This window comes from Vulpes lagopus, chromosome 10 (genome assembly GCF_018345385.1).
Source record: "Vulpes lagopus strain Blue_001 chromosome 10, ASM1834538v1, whole genome shotgun sequence".
In the NCBI taxonomy this organism is placed as follows: Eukaryota; Metazoa; Chordata; class Mammalia; order Carnivora; family Canidae; genus Vulpes; species Vulpes lagopus.
The window spans coordinates 63816299-63836376 of NC_054833.1; the positions used below are offsets into that span (position 1 = coordinate 63816299).

Genomic DNA, 20078 nt, shown 5'->3' on the forward strand with positions numbered 1-20078 from the left:
TTTTTATTGATGGCCTCATCAAATATCCAGGGCCAAAGAGTCTGAAAAAAAGAGCTCTTTATTTATGGCTTGATAGAAGAGCGAGAGGGTGTTCAATACGGAAATCATTTTACAGTTGGAAGCCAGTGCTGTTTGCTTCTTCTGTACTTTACAGGATAAGGAGGGGATAATGCAGCTCCAGTCCCAGAAAGTTTTAAATGCTATATGCTGGAAGGCTGGTGGAAAGGGGATGTTTCTCTAAAGAGAACTTTTCTTAAAATGGAGAGGTGCCATCTAAGAAAAGGTAAATGGGATCAATGAAGGTAGAATAAAGGCCAACTTTCAAAATGAAAAATAAGGTAAAATTCTGGGGCCAGAGGGTTACCAAAAATGTGGGGGAGGGTAGGCCCAATTACGAGTGTCACCGAAAGGCAAGAAGGATGGGCACCTGGGTGACTCAGTGGTTGAGCGTCTGCCTTTGGCTCAGGTCATGATCCCAGGGTCCTGGGATTGATCCTGCATCGGGCTCCCCACAGGGAGCCTGCTTCTCCCTCTGCTGTGTCTCTGCCTCCCTCTCTGTGTCTCTCATGAATCAGTAAATAAAATCTTCAATAAAAATGTTTGAACTCTAAAGACATCAGTTGATGGGGGCGATCGAGAACTCTCATCCCTGCTGAAAAACGGCACTGAATGTCTTCTCGTTTCCTTTTGTTCTCTGGTTCACCAGCTGTTCCAGGCCCGAAATAAAGAAATATGAGCTTAGAGAAGACTTTCTGGGAAAACAGGTGGGAGGAAAATGTGACTGCCCAGATCAGAGGCAGATAGCCTTCAGAAGTGGAATGCCAAGTTGCTGACCCTGAAATTCAGGTGCGTGGTGAGGGTTGTCCTTCCAAGTGTCACCTCCATCTCCTTGTCAAAAAAATGTGCCCTGGTACTTACATGTTTGGCTTCATCTGTCTTCCTTTGGGGCCCCTTTTTCTCCTAACATAAACACTCTTGAGGTAAGTTCAACCCATCTGGCCTCCACTCATCCTGGAGTCTACATTATGTACATTTAGAGCTGCTGAAGCTGAGAGAAACTGAGAGATTTCCCCCCAGAAATCTGAAAGGTAGGAGGTAGACACCATTGAGCTTGGTGCATTTGTTTTTTGTGTTGTTTTGTTTTGCTTTTAAGATTTTATTTATTTATTCATGAGAGACACACAGAGAGAGGCAGGGACACAGGCAGAGGGTGAAGCAGGCTCCCTGCGGGGAAGCCCGATGTGGGACTTGATCCCAGGACCCCGAGATCACAACCTGCACCGAAGGTAGATGCTCAACCACTGAGCTACCCAGGCACCCCTGAGCTTGGTGCATTTGAAGAGAGGGAAGAGCTTACGTCAGGAGAGGCTGGGATAGGAGGAATCACAGGACAAAGGCAGGACCTGGAAAATGCGAGAAGCATGGAGAAGAGGTAAGAAGGGAGAAGGTGTATTAGTCCTGTTTGCCATGACAACAACCCCCCACGGGTGGTAAACACTCTGGGCTTACTAGAAAGTGACTCTGGGAGGGATGTGAAGCAAAGAGACTGTACTTTGTCCCCTTGTGGACCAGACAGGGACCTACAAGCTGTCTTCTGAGTCACCAACTAGCACCACGCTAAAAATCCCACCTTAGCACACACCAGCCAGGCAGAGCTAATAAAGGGTAGTATTTCTCATCAGCTCCGATCCTTCAGATGCACCCGAAACCTCAGACCTAGGAATTGAGGGATGGAAAAGGATCCACAGCAGAAAGTATGTTCCCTATTTATTGTTAACTTTTATTTTGATGGCAAAACTGGAGACTAGGTTGTTGGCCATATAGTTAGTAATGGGACCGCAATGGATAGTTAAAATGAACGGAAAACCGAGGTTGTACCTGGGTGGCTCAGTGGTTAAGTGTCTTTCTTTGGCTCATGTCATGATCCTGGGGTTCTGGGATCGAGCCCTGTGTTGAACTCCCTGCTTGATGGGGAGCCTGCTTCTCCCTCTCCCTCTGCTGCTCCCCCTTCCCCGCTCATGCTGTCTTTCTTGCCTTGTCAAATAAATAAATACAATCTTTAAAAAAAAGAACTGAGTCTGAGACATACTAACATTTCCTAACAACGCACAATGGGTCCATATATTAGACGCAATTTCTATTTTCAGTTTTCTTTCCTCCTGGCATAACTAAAATCGGCTCTTTTATGACTGTGTATAAAGTTGCACTGCCTCAGAGTATCTCCAAATTCACCCTTTCTTCAAGCTTTATTTTTTTAAGACTTTTTTGGCAAAGATTTTTTTCTTTATTTATTCCTGAAAGACACACACACACACACACACACACACACACACACAGAGAGAGAGAGAGAGAGAGAGAGAGAGAAAGAGAGAGAGAGAGAGAGAGGAGAGACATAGCAGAGGGAGAAGTAGGCTCCCTGTGAGGACCCCCATGCAGGACTCAATCCCAGGACTCTGGGCTCACAACCTGAGCCGAAGGCAGATGCTCAACCAATTAGTCACCCAGGTACCCCTAAATATTTTATTTATTTATTTGAGGGAGAATGAGAGCATGTGTGCATGAGCAGGGAGAGGGGCGGAGGGAGAAGAAGAAGCAGGCTCCTCATTGAGCACGAAGCCGATGCAGCACTTGATCCCAGGACCCCGAGATCATGACCTGAGCCAAAGATAGATGCTTCACCAACTGAGCCACCCAGGCACCCCTTCCTTCACACTTTAAAGGAAAGACAGACCTGCCATTATTCCAACATTCTGTGATGGGACACACAGATTTATACATTTTCCCATCTATGTTTTTCATCCATATAATTGAGACTGAACGCAAATCCGTTTGCACACTGAAGATGTTTCAAGGACCAGACTTAGGCTACATTAATGGGGATGTTTCCCCAACAGGGCTTGAGATTTGGGTTTGAAAAGTCATTCTTCTTCAGTAATTACAGGATATAACAGGACAATAGGCAGGGTGTTCTATTTCTACAAGAAGAATTGTATTGGACTGAATCCCAGCCACACTTCCCCACGTTTGGCCATCACAAGCTCCTCTCTTCCATGATTCTATGGAGAGGAGACACAATGCCCTGGGGTTTCTAGAAAATTCGGCAGAAATCATCTGCCTTCCTTTGCTAGTACTCAGCAGCTCGGGGCCCTCTGTACGCCCCAGCATATCCATCTGAATTCTGCTGTTTAACACAAGTGGGGCCATTTACTTCTATCTCTCGACACGTCAGTTGTGTCAGGTAACAAGAAATACTGCCATGGCCCCGTCACGGAGGCAAATTGAATCTGCAAGACTTGAACTTGAAAAAACCTTTAGAAATGTCTTATTGGGGTGTTATTCTTCCACTCGAAGTTGACGGATTCCACTTCACAGAAATGCAATTATCCATTTGTTGTAAGCGGCTCCTGGATCTCAGCTATAAAAAAAAAAAAAAAAAAAAAAAAACAGTTCAGTGATGTTTCTCGTTAGCACTCCTCTTGGCAGAGCATGACGTTAAACATTGATCTGCTTACTATAATGGAATCATTTGCTGAGAGAGAGAGAGAGAGAGAGAGAGAGAGAGAGAAAGGAAAGGTTTGCAAGAGAAAAACTCCGAGTGATGAGGGAAAGAATTTCCAGCCAAGCATTCATTAGAACCTGCTTTTTAGACCTGCGTCCGATGTGCATCAGCTGTGTAAGTTTTACTTCTTAAACCAGGAATCTCGGCACTGCTGACATTTTTGGGTAGGAGGATTCATTGTTATGGGGGCTTTGCTGTGCATCACACGGTGTCTAGCAGCGTCCCTGGCATCTGCCCACCAGAAGCCCCCTCGGGACAACCCAAGTGTCTCCAGAGATGCCTCTGAGAGGCAAAATTGTCTTTTGGGGAGAGCCACTGTTCTCATAAGTGTTCACCTGCTTGTCTGTAAAGTAAAACTCGTGAGAATGGAGAGTGCTGTTGGTTCAGGGGATAGTTAGTGAAAGGGTAATCTGCTAGTGAACATACTGTACTATTATGACATACGCACCTTTATGTATTGCCACATCAAATTTTAAGTATCTTCACATGTAACGGATTTGGCAGATATTAGCTGACAGAACTGGATGAAGGCATTTAGGAGATGCTGATCCTTAAGGTGCCTGGGTGGCTCAGTGGTCGAGCATCTGCTTCAGCTCAGGGCATGATCCCGGGGTCCTGGGATCGAGTCCCGCATGGGAGTCCCCGCAGGGAGTCTGCTTCTCCCTCTGCCTATGTCTCTGCCTCTCTCTGTATGTTTCTCACAAATAAATAAATAAAATCTTTAAAAAAATAGCTGATCCTCTTTCCAACCATAGCAAACTCAAGAGTAGAGAATTTCCAGACACATTATGTTTTAAACCCCCACATAACTAGTTAGAGAGGATTAAGTGCCAAATGGCTGGCGATTTGATCCATTACATTTTACTCTGACTTTGAAGATCTTTGAAATTAAGAAAAGTACAGTGGGATTAATACTCCATGAGTAATACACATCCATTGTCTGGAAGCTTATTAACCTCCAGTCATCAGAATAAATGAATTTCCCCTAAAAATCACTAAGTGACCTACAGAATTGTAACACTGTAGACGGGGCCTCAAAAGTAAACTGTTCAGGGTGAAACTCTTGACCTCTGGTTGCTCTTCTGGAGAGAGGATTCTCCACCTCTAAGAAGAGTTCAGGAGGTCAGTAGACATAGCCATGGAGCAGATAGCTTAGAGGAAGCATCGCTAAGATGTTCAAATCAAGAAGAAACCCACTAACTGTTATAGCTAAACGGATAAAAGATATTTGAAACCACACACAGCAGAAGTAAATACAATTTCTCTTCTGGAAGAAACTTTGAGTATACGGATTCTAGATCTGTATATGTTTTGTCGGGATCTATTAACTTCTGACACTCTTCTGAAACTTTAGAAGCTAGAAAGTTTTCCTGGAAGGCTTCGTAGTCATTCATTATTTAAATAATATGAATTTAAAAAAAAAAAAGAAAGAAAAAACTCTACATGCAAGAAGAGGTGCTTTAAAGTCAATTCTGTTCTTTTATTATTTCTTAACACAAAAAGAGGAGGATTGCCCAATACAACTGTTAGATGCACGTGTTTCCTTGTGCAAGCTACGTTTGCATATTGCCAAGCAAATGCTTATAAAAGGATCAGAGACACAAACAAAACAAGTTAAAAGATGCAAAGAGTTTGAGGTGAGTATCTTGTTTCTAAAAGTGATGATTTAAGTACAACAAAACCAGGGTGTTGCATTGGAAAATTAAGGACACCAGAAGGGAAGGAAGCCAACTGGGCAAAGGAGACCCGGAATTGGTTTGTTTGGTTTATTTTTTTATAATTCTCATAAATGGGATATCCATAACAGAAATTCAAAGGTCTGGAGCAATGCTGGAATACCTAGAAACTTAATAATTTTTTCTCTGCATTTTAATCCTGTGTTAGGCTCCTCAGGAATGCCTTTCTTCCCCTGATGCAGGCCATTTATGGTTGATGCACATTTGCACTGTGTATTTTCCAGCAACTTTAGTGTCTTTGGACTCACAACACTGAAGAAAAAGAGTATTTTGGAATACCGTAGTGTCTGGTCCTTTAAATTTTTGGCATACATGGAAAACTTAACACGAGATAGGAGACATTCTCCTCTTGGGTTTAAACCTGTAATAAAATGTTGCTGACAGACTAATTATAAACGTTTTATATATTTCGTGCATATGTGCTTCTCTCTAAACCAATTTAATTCCCATTAATGCTAATCTTGTTAATGCCCACTTGGAGAGGAAAGGAATACTCTTCATAAAACTATTGATTTATTTGAGCTATTTAAACGAGGGATGAGAGAAATAGGAAAAGAAAAAAAAAACCTCCGTTTTACCCACATCTGTATTTCTTAGAATATTTTCCAAACATTAACGAACATTCGGTTAAACATGGTACAAACAGGGAAGTGGGGAAAAATAAAGTGACGAAGTGGCGGTCCTCCAGCCATGCAAAAAAAAAAAAAAAATAGTGACATTTATTCATCCTTTTAGTGTTAACTCCAAGATTAGAAAGGAGATATTACAAAGAGAAGCAGATTTTCTTTGTTAAAATAGAGGTAAAGCAAAAAGAGCTTCATACTCCTAAGCTCTTACTGAAGTGCGTTTTTCCTTAAAAAAAAAAGATGATCAAAACCACAACTAGGTAAGTTATGCTCCTACCCTTTTTATCCTTCTCCTAGTGTGACTGTCCATCTTGTTCTCCAGCTAAGACTCTGATAATTTCTCTCAACCTCAGCTAAGCCGAGAATTCCGCATCTCGGGGCACTTCAAGGAGCCCAGACCGGCTCTTAAAAGATACTGTGTCCTGGTCCGAGTGGTGTCCTTGACCACTGGTGACTCCTTGTGATGGAGTGTCATAAGGCTACCGAGGCCTCAGAGAACAGTAGGAAACCCTCTCTGTCCTATATCAGACCATCCCCACCCCAGCTAACCGCTTCTAAGAGTATACACCGCTGACTTCTCATCCTCTCTGGAAGAAGTGGCATGAAAAAGGGAACAAGTGAGAGATGGGGTTTGGCCTGAGGCCAACCATCTGACCTTATTAGGATAAGTCATGTAAAACCTCCCTGAGACTCAGTTTCCTTATCTGTAAAACGGGGATCCTAATCCCTATGTGCTACGTTCTTACACCACATAGCAGAAAGACGGAAGAAGGTTAAGTTTTATTTGAAAGCACTGTGGTTAGTGTGCCGTGTTATTAATCAGGAAACGGTTAATAATAATTAATAATTAATCAGGAAGAGGTGGCACGGGGAAAAATATTAAAAGGGAGGAAATGTAAGGAGAGAGAGAGTTTTATCTGGGACCCGTGAGAAGAGAGAGAGAGAGAGAGAGAGAGAGAGAGATGGAGACAGAAACAGAGAGAGGACTGATTTACCCTTAGGATTTTCTTAAAAGTTTCGTGGTGACCGATGCTCCTAGTTTAGGACTATGTATATAAAACATTAAAACAGGGGATCCCTGGGTGGCGCAGCGGTTTGGCGCCTGCCTTTGGCCCAGGGCGCGATCCTGGAGACCCGGGATCGAATCCCACATCAGGCTCCCGGTGCATGGAGCCTGCTTCTCCCTCTGCCTGTGTCTCTGCCTCTCTCTCTCTCTCTGTGACTATCATAAATAAAAAAAAAAAAAAAAAAAAAAAAACATTAAAACAACAACAAAAAAAACATCAAAAAATGCAAAAAGTATTTTTTGCTTGTTGTGTATCCAAATATTGGGTGCTGGTGATGCCATGAAGATGGGGGCGGAAGCCAGAATGCTCTTAACATTCTCTGGGGGGGGGGGGGGGTAAAAAAAAATACCGAAACAAACATTTTCAGCACAAATAGTAAACTGCCATTTCTCTACCGATCGGTAAAAAAATATATTATATTTTGATATTTTTTTTTCTTTTTAAATTACACTGTCACCCATCCCAGCCGAAGTCCTGGCCGGTCATCTGGTAAAACTTCAAGTTGAAGGGCCTGTAGAAGTCGCGCAGCCTGCGCACCACGTCGCGGTCGATGTCGGGGTGGGTCCTGCCCTTGGTCTTGCCCAGGCAGTGGGGCTTGCTGCTGCCCTCGGCCTTCTTGAGGCACGGGAAGCCCTTGGTCTTGTTGAAGTAGAAGTGCTTGTCGGTGATGATCCTCTTGAGGCCCAGGAAGTCCTGCACGCGGCCCAGCTCGCCGGCCGGGTCGCTGATGAGCCGCTCCCCGCTCACGAAGAGCATCTGGCCGAGGGGAAAGTGGCGCAGCCAGTGCTCCAGGTGCTTGGCGTAGATGCCGATCTGGATGGCGCTCCACGACGTGTCGATGAGGCCCGTCGAGCGGTTCTTGAACGTCAGGCTCTCGAAGGTGGGGATGTCGGGCCGCTTGGACAGCGTCTGCGTGTAGTCCGAGATGGCCCTGGTCACCGGGTCCCGCACCACCACGATGAGCTTGGTGTCCTTGGACATGGCCGAGATGCGCGCGGGCGCCTCGCGGGTGACAAAGTAACTGGGCGTCTTCTCCATGGTGATCTGCCCGTCCAGGGTCCTCGGCATCAGGTCCCTGGGGGGAGGATGGGGGGGGCGAAAAGGGGAATGAGTGTGACAGCCTCCAAAGGGGTGACTTGCCCTGCGGTGCGGAGGCAGGGAGGGCTCATTCCAAGCAGGGGAGCATCCTCTAGACTCCGGAGCTGGGCGTGCATCCACCCTCCCACGTTCTGGTCCAGCTTGCACCAGCTTCTCCAGGGCCTTTTGTATTTAAATGGGGGAATAATACTACCCATTACCTACATTGTTGTGATGATTAAGCGAGTGAATATAATATACTTCAATACTTTAGGAGACTGCCTGACACAGAATTAAGTGCTCCGTAATTTTTTCTTTAATTTTATTATTATTAGGAACACACGATGCTGTGTAAGAAAGCAAGAAAGAACCTCCATCAAAGAAAGAAAGCAACCTCCATCAAATTCTTTAGGTAAATTAAACTATCATCATAAACACAATCATACCATTATGCTATTAAAATAGCCTGGGCCCTTTCTGCAGTTTTCTTACAAACGATTCTATTTAACACAATGCCACTGCCTGGTACACAGCACACTTCTCTTTAAAATTTCCGAATTTGGGACGGCCCGGGTGGCTCTGTGCTTGAGCACCTGCCTTCAGCTCAGGGTGTGATCCCGGGGTCCTGGGATCGAATCCCACATCAGGGTCCCCGCAGGGAGCCTGCTTCTCCCTCCCCCTATATCTCTGTGTGTCTCATGAATAAATAAAATCTTTTTTAAAAAATTCTTTAGGTAAATTAGACTATCACCATAAACATGATCATACCACTATGAGATGGTACCCCGAGCCCTTTCTGCAGTTTTCTTATAAACAATTCTATTTACTATAATGCCACTGCCTGGTACACAACACACTTCTCTTGAAAATTTCTGAATTTTCCTGTAACAAACAAGACTGAAATCCATCTTTTATTGAATAATTCTAAATGCCATCACTGCAACACTCTACAGATCTTGGTTCCTCTCAACACGTTCAGTCATGGTGATCTGCCTGTCCAGGGTTCTCGGCATCAGGTCCCTGGGGGAGGATGGCGGGGAGGGGGGGGGGGAGCAAAAAGGGGAATGAGTGTGACAGCTCTCACACACTGTTACTATGTTATCTTTTCACAACGCCAAAGTGAATTCGGGCTCTTTGTTGTTCAAAACGTTCTCAATTCTCATCTGCTTACTCTTCCTCATGGCGTTAGGATCACTTTGCCACTTCGAAAGAAAAATATGCCACTGGGGTCTTCATGGAGCAGATGTTGCTGCCTTGATCAATCTCAGGGCCTGTCAAAAGTATGAGCAGGAGAGATGAAACCTATTTGCTCTCCCAATTTATTTTTTATATTTTTTAAAGATTTTATTTATTTATTTGAGAGACACAGAGAGTGAAGCAGAGACACAGGCAGAGGGAGAAGAAGGCTCCTTGCAGGGACCCCGATGCGGGACTCGATCCCAAGACCCTGGGGTCACAACCTGAGCCGAAGGCAGACGCTCAACTGCTGAGCCACTCAGGCATCCCTTACTCTTCCAATTTGAATGTACTACCATTACCTCCACTGTTTGATATTAAGGCACTGTCTTTCTAATTCCAAGTTTTACAAGAAATAGCTCTAGCTCAAATCAATATTAGAATAAATGTATTTTGGAGATTTCATTTCAATGACTAAACGAAATTTGTCCTTTGATCCATTGTGGGAAGAATCAAACATCTAAATGTTCTTATACTGGATTCACTATTATTCCTGGAATACAATCCGTTTGATTCGGATACATCATTCTTCTAACAGAGTCCTACATTTGGTTCATCATTATTTTGCTCTGGATTTTCATTCATATTCATTAATGGGATGTTTCTGTATTTTTCTTTTGATCAATAGCTTAATCAATTGCTAGAATATGAATTATTCCACCAATAAAATGAGTTGGGAAATGTTTCACATTTTTCTTTAGCTTAGAGAAGTTTAAGTAGCAAAATAGTTTTTTTAAAGATTTTTAAATATTATTTACTTGAGAGAGAGAGAGAGAACATGCGAGTGGGGGAAGAGGCAGAGGGAAGTGAAGAGAGGGAGAGAAATGGACTCTGTGCTGAGCATAGAGCCCGACGTGTGACTCGATCCCACAACTCTGAGAGATCATGACTTGAGGCGAAATCAAGTGTCAGACACTTAACTATTAACTGAGCCACTCAGGCACCCAGCAAAATAATTTTCTGTTCCTTAAATCTGGTGAGTATTACCTACAAAGCTATCTTATACTGATGCTTTGTGGGTAAGGATAGGAAAGAAACAAGAGTTTTCAAGTATCTTTTTGGTTTCTTCCATAGTTATTGGTTTCTTATAAATTTTCTGATTTGTGTCAATTTTGGCAATTAACATGTTTCTAAAAGTCACCCAATTGAGCAGTTACATCCACAGTCTGGACTGTAATTTTATAATCCCCAGGAATTTGGTCTTTTCTGCCTTTCTTTCTGTTTTCTAGATTCTGTCATCTTTTATTTATTTATTTTTATTTTTATTTATTTAAAAGATTTTATTTATTCATTCATGACAGACAGAGAGAAAGAGGCAGCTACACAGGCAGAGGAAGAAGCAGGCTTCATACGGGGAGCCCGACGTGGGACTCGATCCCGGGTCCCCAGGATCACACCCCGGGCTAAAGGTGGCGCTAAACCGCTGAGCCACCGGGGCTGCCTGATTCTGTTATCTTTTTAAGTTATTTTATTTGCATTTTAGCTTTTTAATGATCCCTTTGTTCTTTTTCTATTTCTGCTCTGCTGTTCTTCTAATTTATTTAACAGGATACTTCATTTATTTCCAATCCCTCTTCACAAGTCATGATAGCATTTGAGGCTATTATTTCCCCTCTACACACAAACTTGGTCAAATTTCACATGTACTGTTGTCATTTTCATAAATACTTAATTAATTGCATTTTGTACTTTTAATTTCCTTTTTAGTGTAGGTGTTATCTAAGATTGTTTTTATCTTTTACTTTTAATTCTAATAGTTGGTTTACCGCATTTTTACCATTGGTTTCTATTTTGCCTTTGTGGTAAAAAAAATATACTTTGTGTTATGTGAATTTGCCTCTGTTAACGTCCTGTAATTTCATCCCACCTATACTATTTGCCAACTTTATATTAAGAAAAATTTCAAACACACCCCAAAGTAGAGAGAATGCTAATGTAAATCTTGTGTACCTTACATCCAACTTCAAAAAATAGCAACTGCTGGCCAATTTCATTTCATTGTCAACGCCCTCTGTTTCTGCTCCCTCCTCCACAAATGAATTACTTTCAAGTCTGTCTCAGACATCACTCAACTGGTTCATAAACATTCTAATTCCCCAACAGGTATTGGTGAGGATGTGGAGAAAGGGGAACCCTCTTGCACTGCTGGTGGGAATGCAAACTGGTAAAGCCACTGTGGAAAAGAGTATGGAGGGCCATCAAGAATCTAAAAATAGAACTACCCTAAGACCCAGTAAATTGCACTACTAGGTATTTACCCAAAGAATACCAAAACACTAATTCAAAGGATACAGGTGCACCAATGCTTACAGCAACATTATGTACAATAGCCGATTATGGAAGCAACCCAAGTGTCCACTGTCTGCTGAATGGATAAAGATGAGAGATCCATTATATACAATGGAATATTACTGAGCCATCAAAAAGAATGAAATCTTGTCATTTGCAACTATGTGGACAGAGCTAGAGAGCATTATGTTAAGCAAAATAAGAGAAAGACAAATATCATGATTTCACTCATATGTGGAATTTAAGAAACAAATGAGCAAAGGGAAAGAAGAGGAGAGAGACCAACCAAGAAACCGACTCTTAACTGTAAAGAACTGATGGTCACCAGAGGGGAAGGCGTCGGAGGATGGGGGAAATAGGTGATGGGGATTAAGGGCACTTGTCATGATGTATGGAAGTGTCCAATCACTTGTTTTGATTGTACACCTGAAACTAATATCACGCTGTATATTTTACTAACTGGAATTTAAATAAAAATTTAAGAAAAAAACCTATTCTGCTTCCCATTGTCATTATTTTTGGCACAAATTCCTGAACATCTGTGGCAATAAGCCACTGACCCTGGGTTAGTTCAGTGATGTAGTTATTCTCAGATTTTTGCTGTCTTTGATATTTTAGTCTGGTTTTGTTTACCTTTTTCCTTGGAGAAGGACATGATAATTAGCTATCTGATTTCTGTTGCCTTTTGCTGTTGTTTTAAGAAATCTGCGATTCCTTTTGCAAAAGAACCTTTAAAGTCATCCATCCCCCATCCTGCCCCCCGCCAGGGGTGTTCATTGCAAATGGGTCCTGCAAACTCTAAGACCCTAAGGTTTGGGGAGGACTAAGGAGCAACCAGAGTTCATTGCCATCACCATGAAGACACAAGTTGCTGTTACTGAACATGTGACATTAGCGTCACTGCATGACATGAATTCATGGGCTTGTCACTGCCCATCTCCCCATAGAAAACTAAGAAAGTGGCAAGGCCAACCCATTCTGGAAGCTTATGTTATGCTTTTACAAGATGAGCCAGGAGATCCATCCAGACATTGTTGGAATAATTCAGGGAATGGAATTTGATCAACTGCATGAAAAAAGTCTGGAATAGCAGAAGCAAACATGAAGTATCAGGGAAGTGATGATAAAGAGTATTTGGTGATTAAAAAAAAATTCTGAATCCTTGCCTCCTTTCCTCTGATAATATTACTGACTTTTAACTACTAGGCTTTCTTTTTTGACCAGTAATATAGAGAGAACATACTTCATTCAGAAGCTACTGGTTGGTGGTGCACCTTAGCATTAAGAAGCTAAGAAGGCTTGGTTAAGTGTCTGCCTTCAGCTCAGGTCATGATCCTGGGGTCCCGGGATCAAGTCCCACATCTAGCTTCCTGCTCAGCGGGAAGTCTGCTTTTCCCTTTCTTCCTCTGTCTTTCCCCCTGCTTGTGCTTGCATTCTCTCTTTCAAATAAATAAAGTCTTAAAAAAGAAGAAGCTACTGGTTGAGGATCTCAATCTCCCTCTCCCCCGTCTCAGGGGAACACACAGATCTCCAGCAGCCCTTTAGCACAGATTCTGGCTATAGATTATGCAGCACAAGAGAAAATCCTACTGAGGTCTCTAAGAAAAAAAAAAGAAACCATATTTTAAATTTTCTTAATAGAGTAGGTCAATAGGCGTTTGAAGAGGAAACTGCTAAAATAGGATTTCAGAAGAAAAACACATTACTTGCTGTCATCTACAGGGTGAGGAAAACAGGCTGGTTGGGCATGGGGGTTACAGTGTGGGTAGGGAGTCTAGTTAACTGGAAACCACCTGCAAGCCACTTTTTTTCAAAAAGGAAGAAGTGATAGTCTAAATAAATCCTTAACGAACCTAACATTGCAAAAGGACTCACAAAGGGATTCTTTAAATAGTATTCTCCCTTTTAATTTCTTTATTCATTTTCTTACTGCAATTTGAATTTTAATGTTCAAAACAGAGCTCATCCATCACACAGAATGCAATACATGTGTAATTTGGAATACCGTATTTCAAAGTGTTCAGGAGAACCTGCAAATCATCCTTCCTTACCTGAGTGAGACTTCCACTGTGACTCTACTCTGTGCCAGGACTTGGGCCTGAAGGGGGAGGGAAAAAGCCATCCCAGTACACAAAAGCATTGGAGAGATCCCATACAGGCTAAGGGAGAAGAAAGGTGTACTCAGTAAACCTGTCAAGTTTCCCTACCTACGGAACAAGCTGGGGATGAATTGGATGATGGGAGGTGTAGGTGCTAGGAGGCCTTAACTTCCCGACTAAGTGTGTAAGGCTTTCCCAACGTCACCTCCAAATAACAATGAGGATTTGGAGACATTAATAGTAGGTATGGGGATGGGGAAGTGGGTAGAAACCAGAATTGTGAGGAAAAACTAGAAAAGGTTTGTTTGTTTTGTTTTTCCCTGAGGAAGGCAAGAGTAAGAGGGGATCTCACAAGCAAATTAAGAATCATTACAAAAGGGGCTGCTAGTCAACGTGGAAGTGTCACCAAAATGTTTCCCTCTAAGAATAATTGTGCCAGTTGGCATGGGAATAAATTGATTCCCCTTAAAAACAGCTCATCTCTCTCTCCCACCATAACAGGCAAATAACCGGCTTTTCCAGTTCATGGCTTTCCAACCAGGCACTATCATTGCCTGAATGTCACACATATAAGGCCTTCAGTGGACAGGTGTGTGGATGTCCCAGGAACATGTCAGAGGGGCTGTGACTTTCTCTGGATCCTTGTGATCTCGACTAGATGGGGTTCTCCTGGCAGCCGGAAATTCTAAACACTGGGTGTCATCTTCTTAAGAACAGTTCTTGGTATGTTCCTTGCCATAATGGTCATGTCAATGCTGCTTATGATCCAGATTCCCCAGCCCTTTGGCTTGATTCTTCAGGTGAGGTGAGTAAGCTGAGACTGGAGAGCTTGAATGACTAGCTCATGGTTGAAAGAATAGCTCCATGTTGGAACACGTGTCAAAATTCCTTTCCTTTTATAGTTGCCTAATATTCCATTGTATGTAGGGAGCATATCGTGTGTACCCCCATTCATCCTCTGATGGACCTTTGGGTACTTCTACTTTTTGGATATTGTAATTCTTGTTGTGTTCTTTGGGGAGAAAGAGCAAATGTGTGCAACCCACTTTGTAATAATCCTTAATTTGCTTGATGCCTCGCCATATAGAAAAACCAATTCCAGATGGCTGGTACATATAAATATGAATGATAAAATAATAAATCATTTGGAAAAAACCTTAGGAGAGAATATTAACGATTGAGAGGGGCATATATTCCTTAAGTTTCTTTTTTTTTTTAAGATTTTATTTATTCATGAGAGAGACACAGAGAGAGAAGCAGAGACACAGGTAGAGGGAGAAGCAGGCTCTGGGTGGGGAGCCTGATGAGGGACTTGATCCTAGGACCCTGGGATCACAACCTGAGCTGAAGGCAGCCCTCAACCACTGAGCCACCCAGATGCCCCAATTTAGCCCTTCTGCCAGATGAATAGCATGTTTTTCATTTCCAGCTGCTTTTCCTCCTCCCACCCCCACCCCCAACCTCTCTAGGCTTCTCTTCCCCCACTGCTTTGTCCCCAGGCACTAGGCTGCTTCTACCCTAGGGGCCCTCAGGTGCACAGAGGGGGCCCCTTGCTGGCCCTGATACTCTGGCTCATTTCTCTGTCTCCCCCTCTGTTGGATACCACTTCCCACAGGCCTCAGGTAGCAGGGGAGGGTGGGACAGGGCATCTGTATGGGGCTAACCAGTCTAGTGCCAGGACTCTTGCTTTGGGGAGGAGGGTCCTCTGGCCTATGAAGGGGACCCAGCACAGGGGAAGCCTTGCAAGGACCTGGCCCCAGGCTGGATCATTCCCCACTCCCTGCTCTCCCCACCAGTAAATTGAGCATTAAATATAATACCTGGTGCTTCAGGGCATGTGGAGACTTGAAAGGGACAGTCCTGCTCAGTCACAAGCCATTGTCAGGTGCTGAGCCTCAGGGCTGAGAGCTCCTCACTCCCTCTTCACTATCCCCTCTGAGCTCCCCACTGTCACTCATCTCCATCTCCACTGAGCTCCTCTTCTTCTTCCCTATTTCCTGCAAACTCTCCCTCCTCCTCCCCATCCCCTCTGAGCTCCCTCCCCCTCATCCCTCTATTTCTTAAGTTTCTTAAAGGAAGAATCACAAAGAAAAAAATGAATTGGACTCTATTAAAAATAAGAATTTCTGTTCATCAAATTATACCAATGAGAGTAAAAAGGCAACCATTAGAATGATAGAAAATATTTAAAATACATATACCTGACAAAAGATTTCTAGCCATGATACATAAAGAGTTCCTACAAATCAAGGAGTTAAAAGGAACTAAACATCAAAGAAGAAAAATGGGCAAATGTCTTAAATAGGCACTGCATACAAAAAACAGTATCAAAATAGTCAATAAATGTATGAAAAGGTACTGCAATTCATTAGTCATCAAGGGAATGCAAATTAAAACACAACAGCATACACCCACCTGAATGGCTAGAACAAAAAGCACAAAGAATTCCTGGTGTGGACGAAGACGTGGACAACCGGCTCTCTACTGCTCTGAGTATAAAGAGCTATAATGACTTTAGAAAACTATTTGGATCTATCGAGCAGAGCTGAACCTATGCATACAGTCTGGCCCAGCAATTCCGGTCGGAGGACAATGCAATAGAAATCATACATACGTTCATCAAAAGACATGTTCATGAACATTCATAATTAATCATAACAGCCCCAAAGGTAAGTTCCCTAAACATCCATCAAAAGTAAAAGACTGGGGATCCCTGGGTGGCGCAGCGGTTTGGCGCCTGCCTTTGGCCCAGGGCGCGATCCTGGAGACCCGGGATCGAATCCCACGTCGGGCTCCCGGTGCATGGAGCCTGCTTCTCCCTCTGCCTGTGTCTCTGCCTCTCTCTCTGTGACTATCATAAATAAATAAAAATTTAAAAAAAAAAAAAAGTAAAAGACTGAATATATATATGACTGAATATATATACATGTGTGTCTATAGAGAAATAAAATATATATAAAATAATATATAGAATTGGCATGAATGACTCAGCATTTGTGAGTGAATCCCATAAACACAATGTTGACAAACACAGCAAGTCACAAAAATGTATGTACCATGTTATTTCTCTTGTAAAAAGTCCAAAAACAGGCAAGACCCACCTAGTGTTAGATGTTGGGGACAGTTGTTACCCTTGGGGGGATGAGTGATTGGAAGGCGGTTCTAGAGAGATGGGAATATCCCACTCCATAATGCAGAATTTCTGTCCTTTTCTGAATTTGGTTATACTTCAATAAAAAATTTGTAAGACATAAAAAATAAACGGACCAATCTCCATAATTCTCCAAGAAAAACAGGCACTTCAAAATAGTGCATTTAGTAAGTCAATTACATTTCCAACCAACTCATTGAAAGATTATAAAGGAAAAGGAGCTGACCTCCCATCCGTAGGAATCAGGGGCTCTCTCAATGACCTTTTCCCCTTTGCACAAGTCAAGTTTCAGAGCAGGCAGCCACATAATCTCTGTCGCACACCTGGGCCACTGATTTCTCACAGTGCTATGTGCACAGTGGTATTCACAGCATCATAGTGGATGTGTCTCTGGGAGTGTGGACAGGGGTACAGAAATATCTGAAGAATGCATTATGTTTGCAAAACATTTTAGCAATTGTTTCCTCATTTAATTTTTACATCGCTCCAGGTGAGATAAGATAGGCATTGTGTCCCCCAATTTTTCTGATAAGCTAGCTGAGATTCAGAGAAACTAAGCTGCATGCACAGGTTCCCACTGTCTGGATATGGAAGGTGACAGATGGACACCCCAATGCCTAGTGCAAGGTCACTTCGTTGCAACAGATGAGAGAAAGTCAGCAGACAAAAGGGATAGGACAGGAATACACCCAAGATGGACAACTTGAGAATGTGAGAAAGCTGTCCAGAGGGCGGCTGTGAAGATTCTGGCAGAACCCAAATTCTTACCCGAATACAGATAGAGAGAATCTGTCTGTCTGCATTAGGGCAGCTGACAGTGAAGATGATGAGATGAGGATGGTAAGATTAATGTCAGTGATATGATGATATTATGTGATAAGATGATATTAATGTCAGCGATAAAGGAAACTGGACACAGAGCACAAGCTGGAATGGATGAAGGAAAGCATGCAGGTTGTTGGGTGCGGCGGAGGGCTCTTCCAACAGGATCCAAGCTTGAGGAGCTAGAGATCTGGCTGTTGCAGGATAGACAGCACCGTCCTGAGGAGGCTGGGCAGCTGAATTATGATGGGAACCAAGCAGTTTTTAAAGAAAATCCTTAATTTTTACACATCCTAAAATGATAGGAATTTTACTAAAAGAAACAGCCCTGCCGCAAAACTATTGTTTTGGAGAAAGAAGTAAGCTCCCGTTCCTCTAAAAAAGGGGGAAAAATGTTTCTCTTTAAGTAGAGTTGGGACTAATTTTTCTTTTTATTTATTTTTTAAATATTTATTTCAGAAGGGGGAGAAAGAGAGAGCCCGAGCAGGGGCTGTGGCAGAGGGGGAAGCAGACTCCCTACTGAGCAAGGATCCTGAGAACCCGAGAACCTGGGATCATGATCTGAGCTGAAGGCAGATGCTTCACCAACTGAGCCACTCAGGCTCAGTTTTTAAAAGTTAGGATTTCTGCCTAAGAATGCTGATGAGGACTAAACATTATTGACTTTATCACAAAATATGGCACCGATGGATCACATGTCTCCATGAAGACAACGTAGTTTTATGGGAAACTCAAAACTGGGCATAGGAATGTGGATCCATTTTGGTTCTGCAGCTCCTAAAATGTGTGATCTTAGCAAATCGTTTGGTTCTCTGGGCCTTGGCTTCTTCGTAAGCAAAACAGTACGACTAGTATTGTCCTCCAAGTCTCTAGGACCATTCCACCTCCAAGACTCCTGGATGGTGCAGGATTTAAATTCATTATTAACTTGTCAGGCTTAGAACTTTGCACGGCCTCACTATCGCTCTGTTCTGAAGTGTGACTCCACCAATCACTTACACCAAAAAAAAAAAAAAAGATTTGTATAAATCATGAGGCAGGGCAAACTTGCATCAAGAGAATTCATTTCTAAATCAATGAGGTCTGAAAGAACACAGTTCAAATCAATGATGCTGAGGTTAGTCCAAATAAAGGCTCCCTTGGTGTTCCCCTAGCCCAGGAGATGAGTGGTGAGATCAGTTCAGAGAGGTCTTGCTACTTGTCTGAAGACACACAGTAATGAGTGAGAGTGACAGAATGAAAATCTAGGGTTGTTCAGCTCCAAAGTGCGTATTCTTTGAACCTCCCCAGACATGTAGGCAGCATCAGGAGGACTCTTGTGGTCGATGTTATTGGTCATCTCCAATATTTTGTCCAAACCTACGAGCATTCAATGCACAAACTTCCCTATTCATGGCAGGGTACAAATCATTCTGCTTGGAATCTTGCAAACAGGCAGAAGATACATGTTTTTCTAGGGCTTTCTTCCGTAAGGCAAGGACAGGCTGCCAGGAAAAGTCTGGAGAGTTGGAACACAAAGGTAATTTACCTTGAGGAGTCAATAAATCTGGCCCTTGCACAGCACATATTTTCTTCTTCGGCTACACAACCAAACAGAAACAATGCGTCTGTTTTTGGAAGCTTCTGGCAGCAGAAAATTCTAGGAAAAACACGCTCTCTGCATGGCCCTGGCCTGAAGGTAGTTCCCAGGGGTCCCCGATGGCGTGAGCCTGGAGCAGAGAAAGCTGCCAGAGACTCCCAGCGCTGTCAGCCCACCATCCCTCGGGCCCAGGTCCAACCACATCAGTATTTCTTTTCCTGCTGTTGTTCTGTTGGACTCCACTCCAAACGTGACTTGTAAGGCTGGAAAGAAAACTCTCTTTAGTTACTGTTTGAGTTGGCTTCTGTGGGAGGGGAAGACTTATGTTTTGGAACCGGCTCCCATGCTGACCCAATCTAGATGCACGATTCTAATCACCCAACCCTCGTCAAGGTATGTCATCGTCAAGCATGAAGGCTGTGGTTAGGAAACTCTTTCTGAAACTGGGAGCGATCAACCAAAGAAAGAGAGAGCTTTCTAACTCTCCCCAGGCCTTATGTCAAAGGGAGAAAGAGTATTTAAAAAATCAACCAACCGACCGAACAAACAAAAGCCGCATTATGTTCCTTGGTGCTCTCAGGGGAGGTTCTAGAGAAAAGTCAAGGATTCTTGGTTGATAATTTGGGGGAACTTCATAAAAGGGCAGAAAATACATCTGCATCCCAGTCAGAGAAGAGAATAACACTGAAAGGGAAGGAGCAAGATCTTAGATGATAAATTCAAGGGCGAATCCTTTATGTTTGCACAGGACCTTAGTTTTCCCAAGCAATGCCATTCATTGAGTCAGCACATACAGAAATAGGCCAATATTTTACAAGGCTCCGAGCCTCCCCCTCT

The 20078-nt window shown here is 43.0% G+C and overlaps 1 protein-coding gene across 1 annotated transcript in view; it reads right to left on the minus strand.

Moving 5' to 3' along the window:
• Positions 1–7187: 7187 nt before the first annotated feature.
• The window catches only part of HS3ST3A1 (heparan sulfate-glucosamine 3-sulfotransferase 3A1), a 93169-nt gene continuing 80278 nt past the window's right edge, over positions 7188–20078 (minus strand). The window contains exon 2 of the mRNA XM_041773138.1: positions 7188–8063. Coding sequence (XP_041629072.1) covers positions 7442–8063 — 622 coding nt within the window. The 3' untranslated portion in view covers positions 7188–7441. The remainder of the gene's footprint in view (positions 8064–20078) is intronic.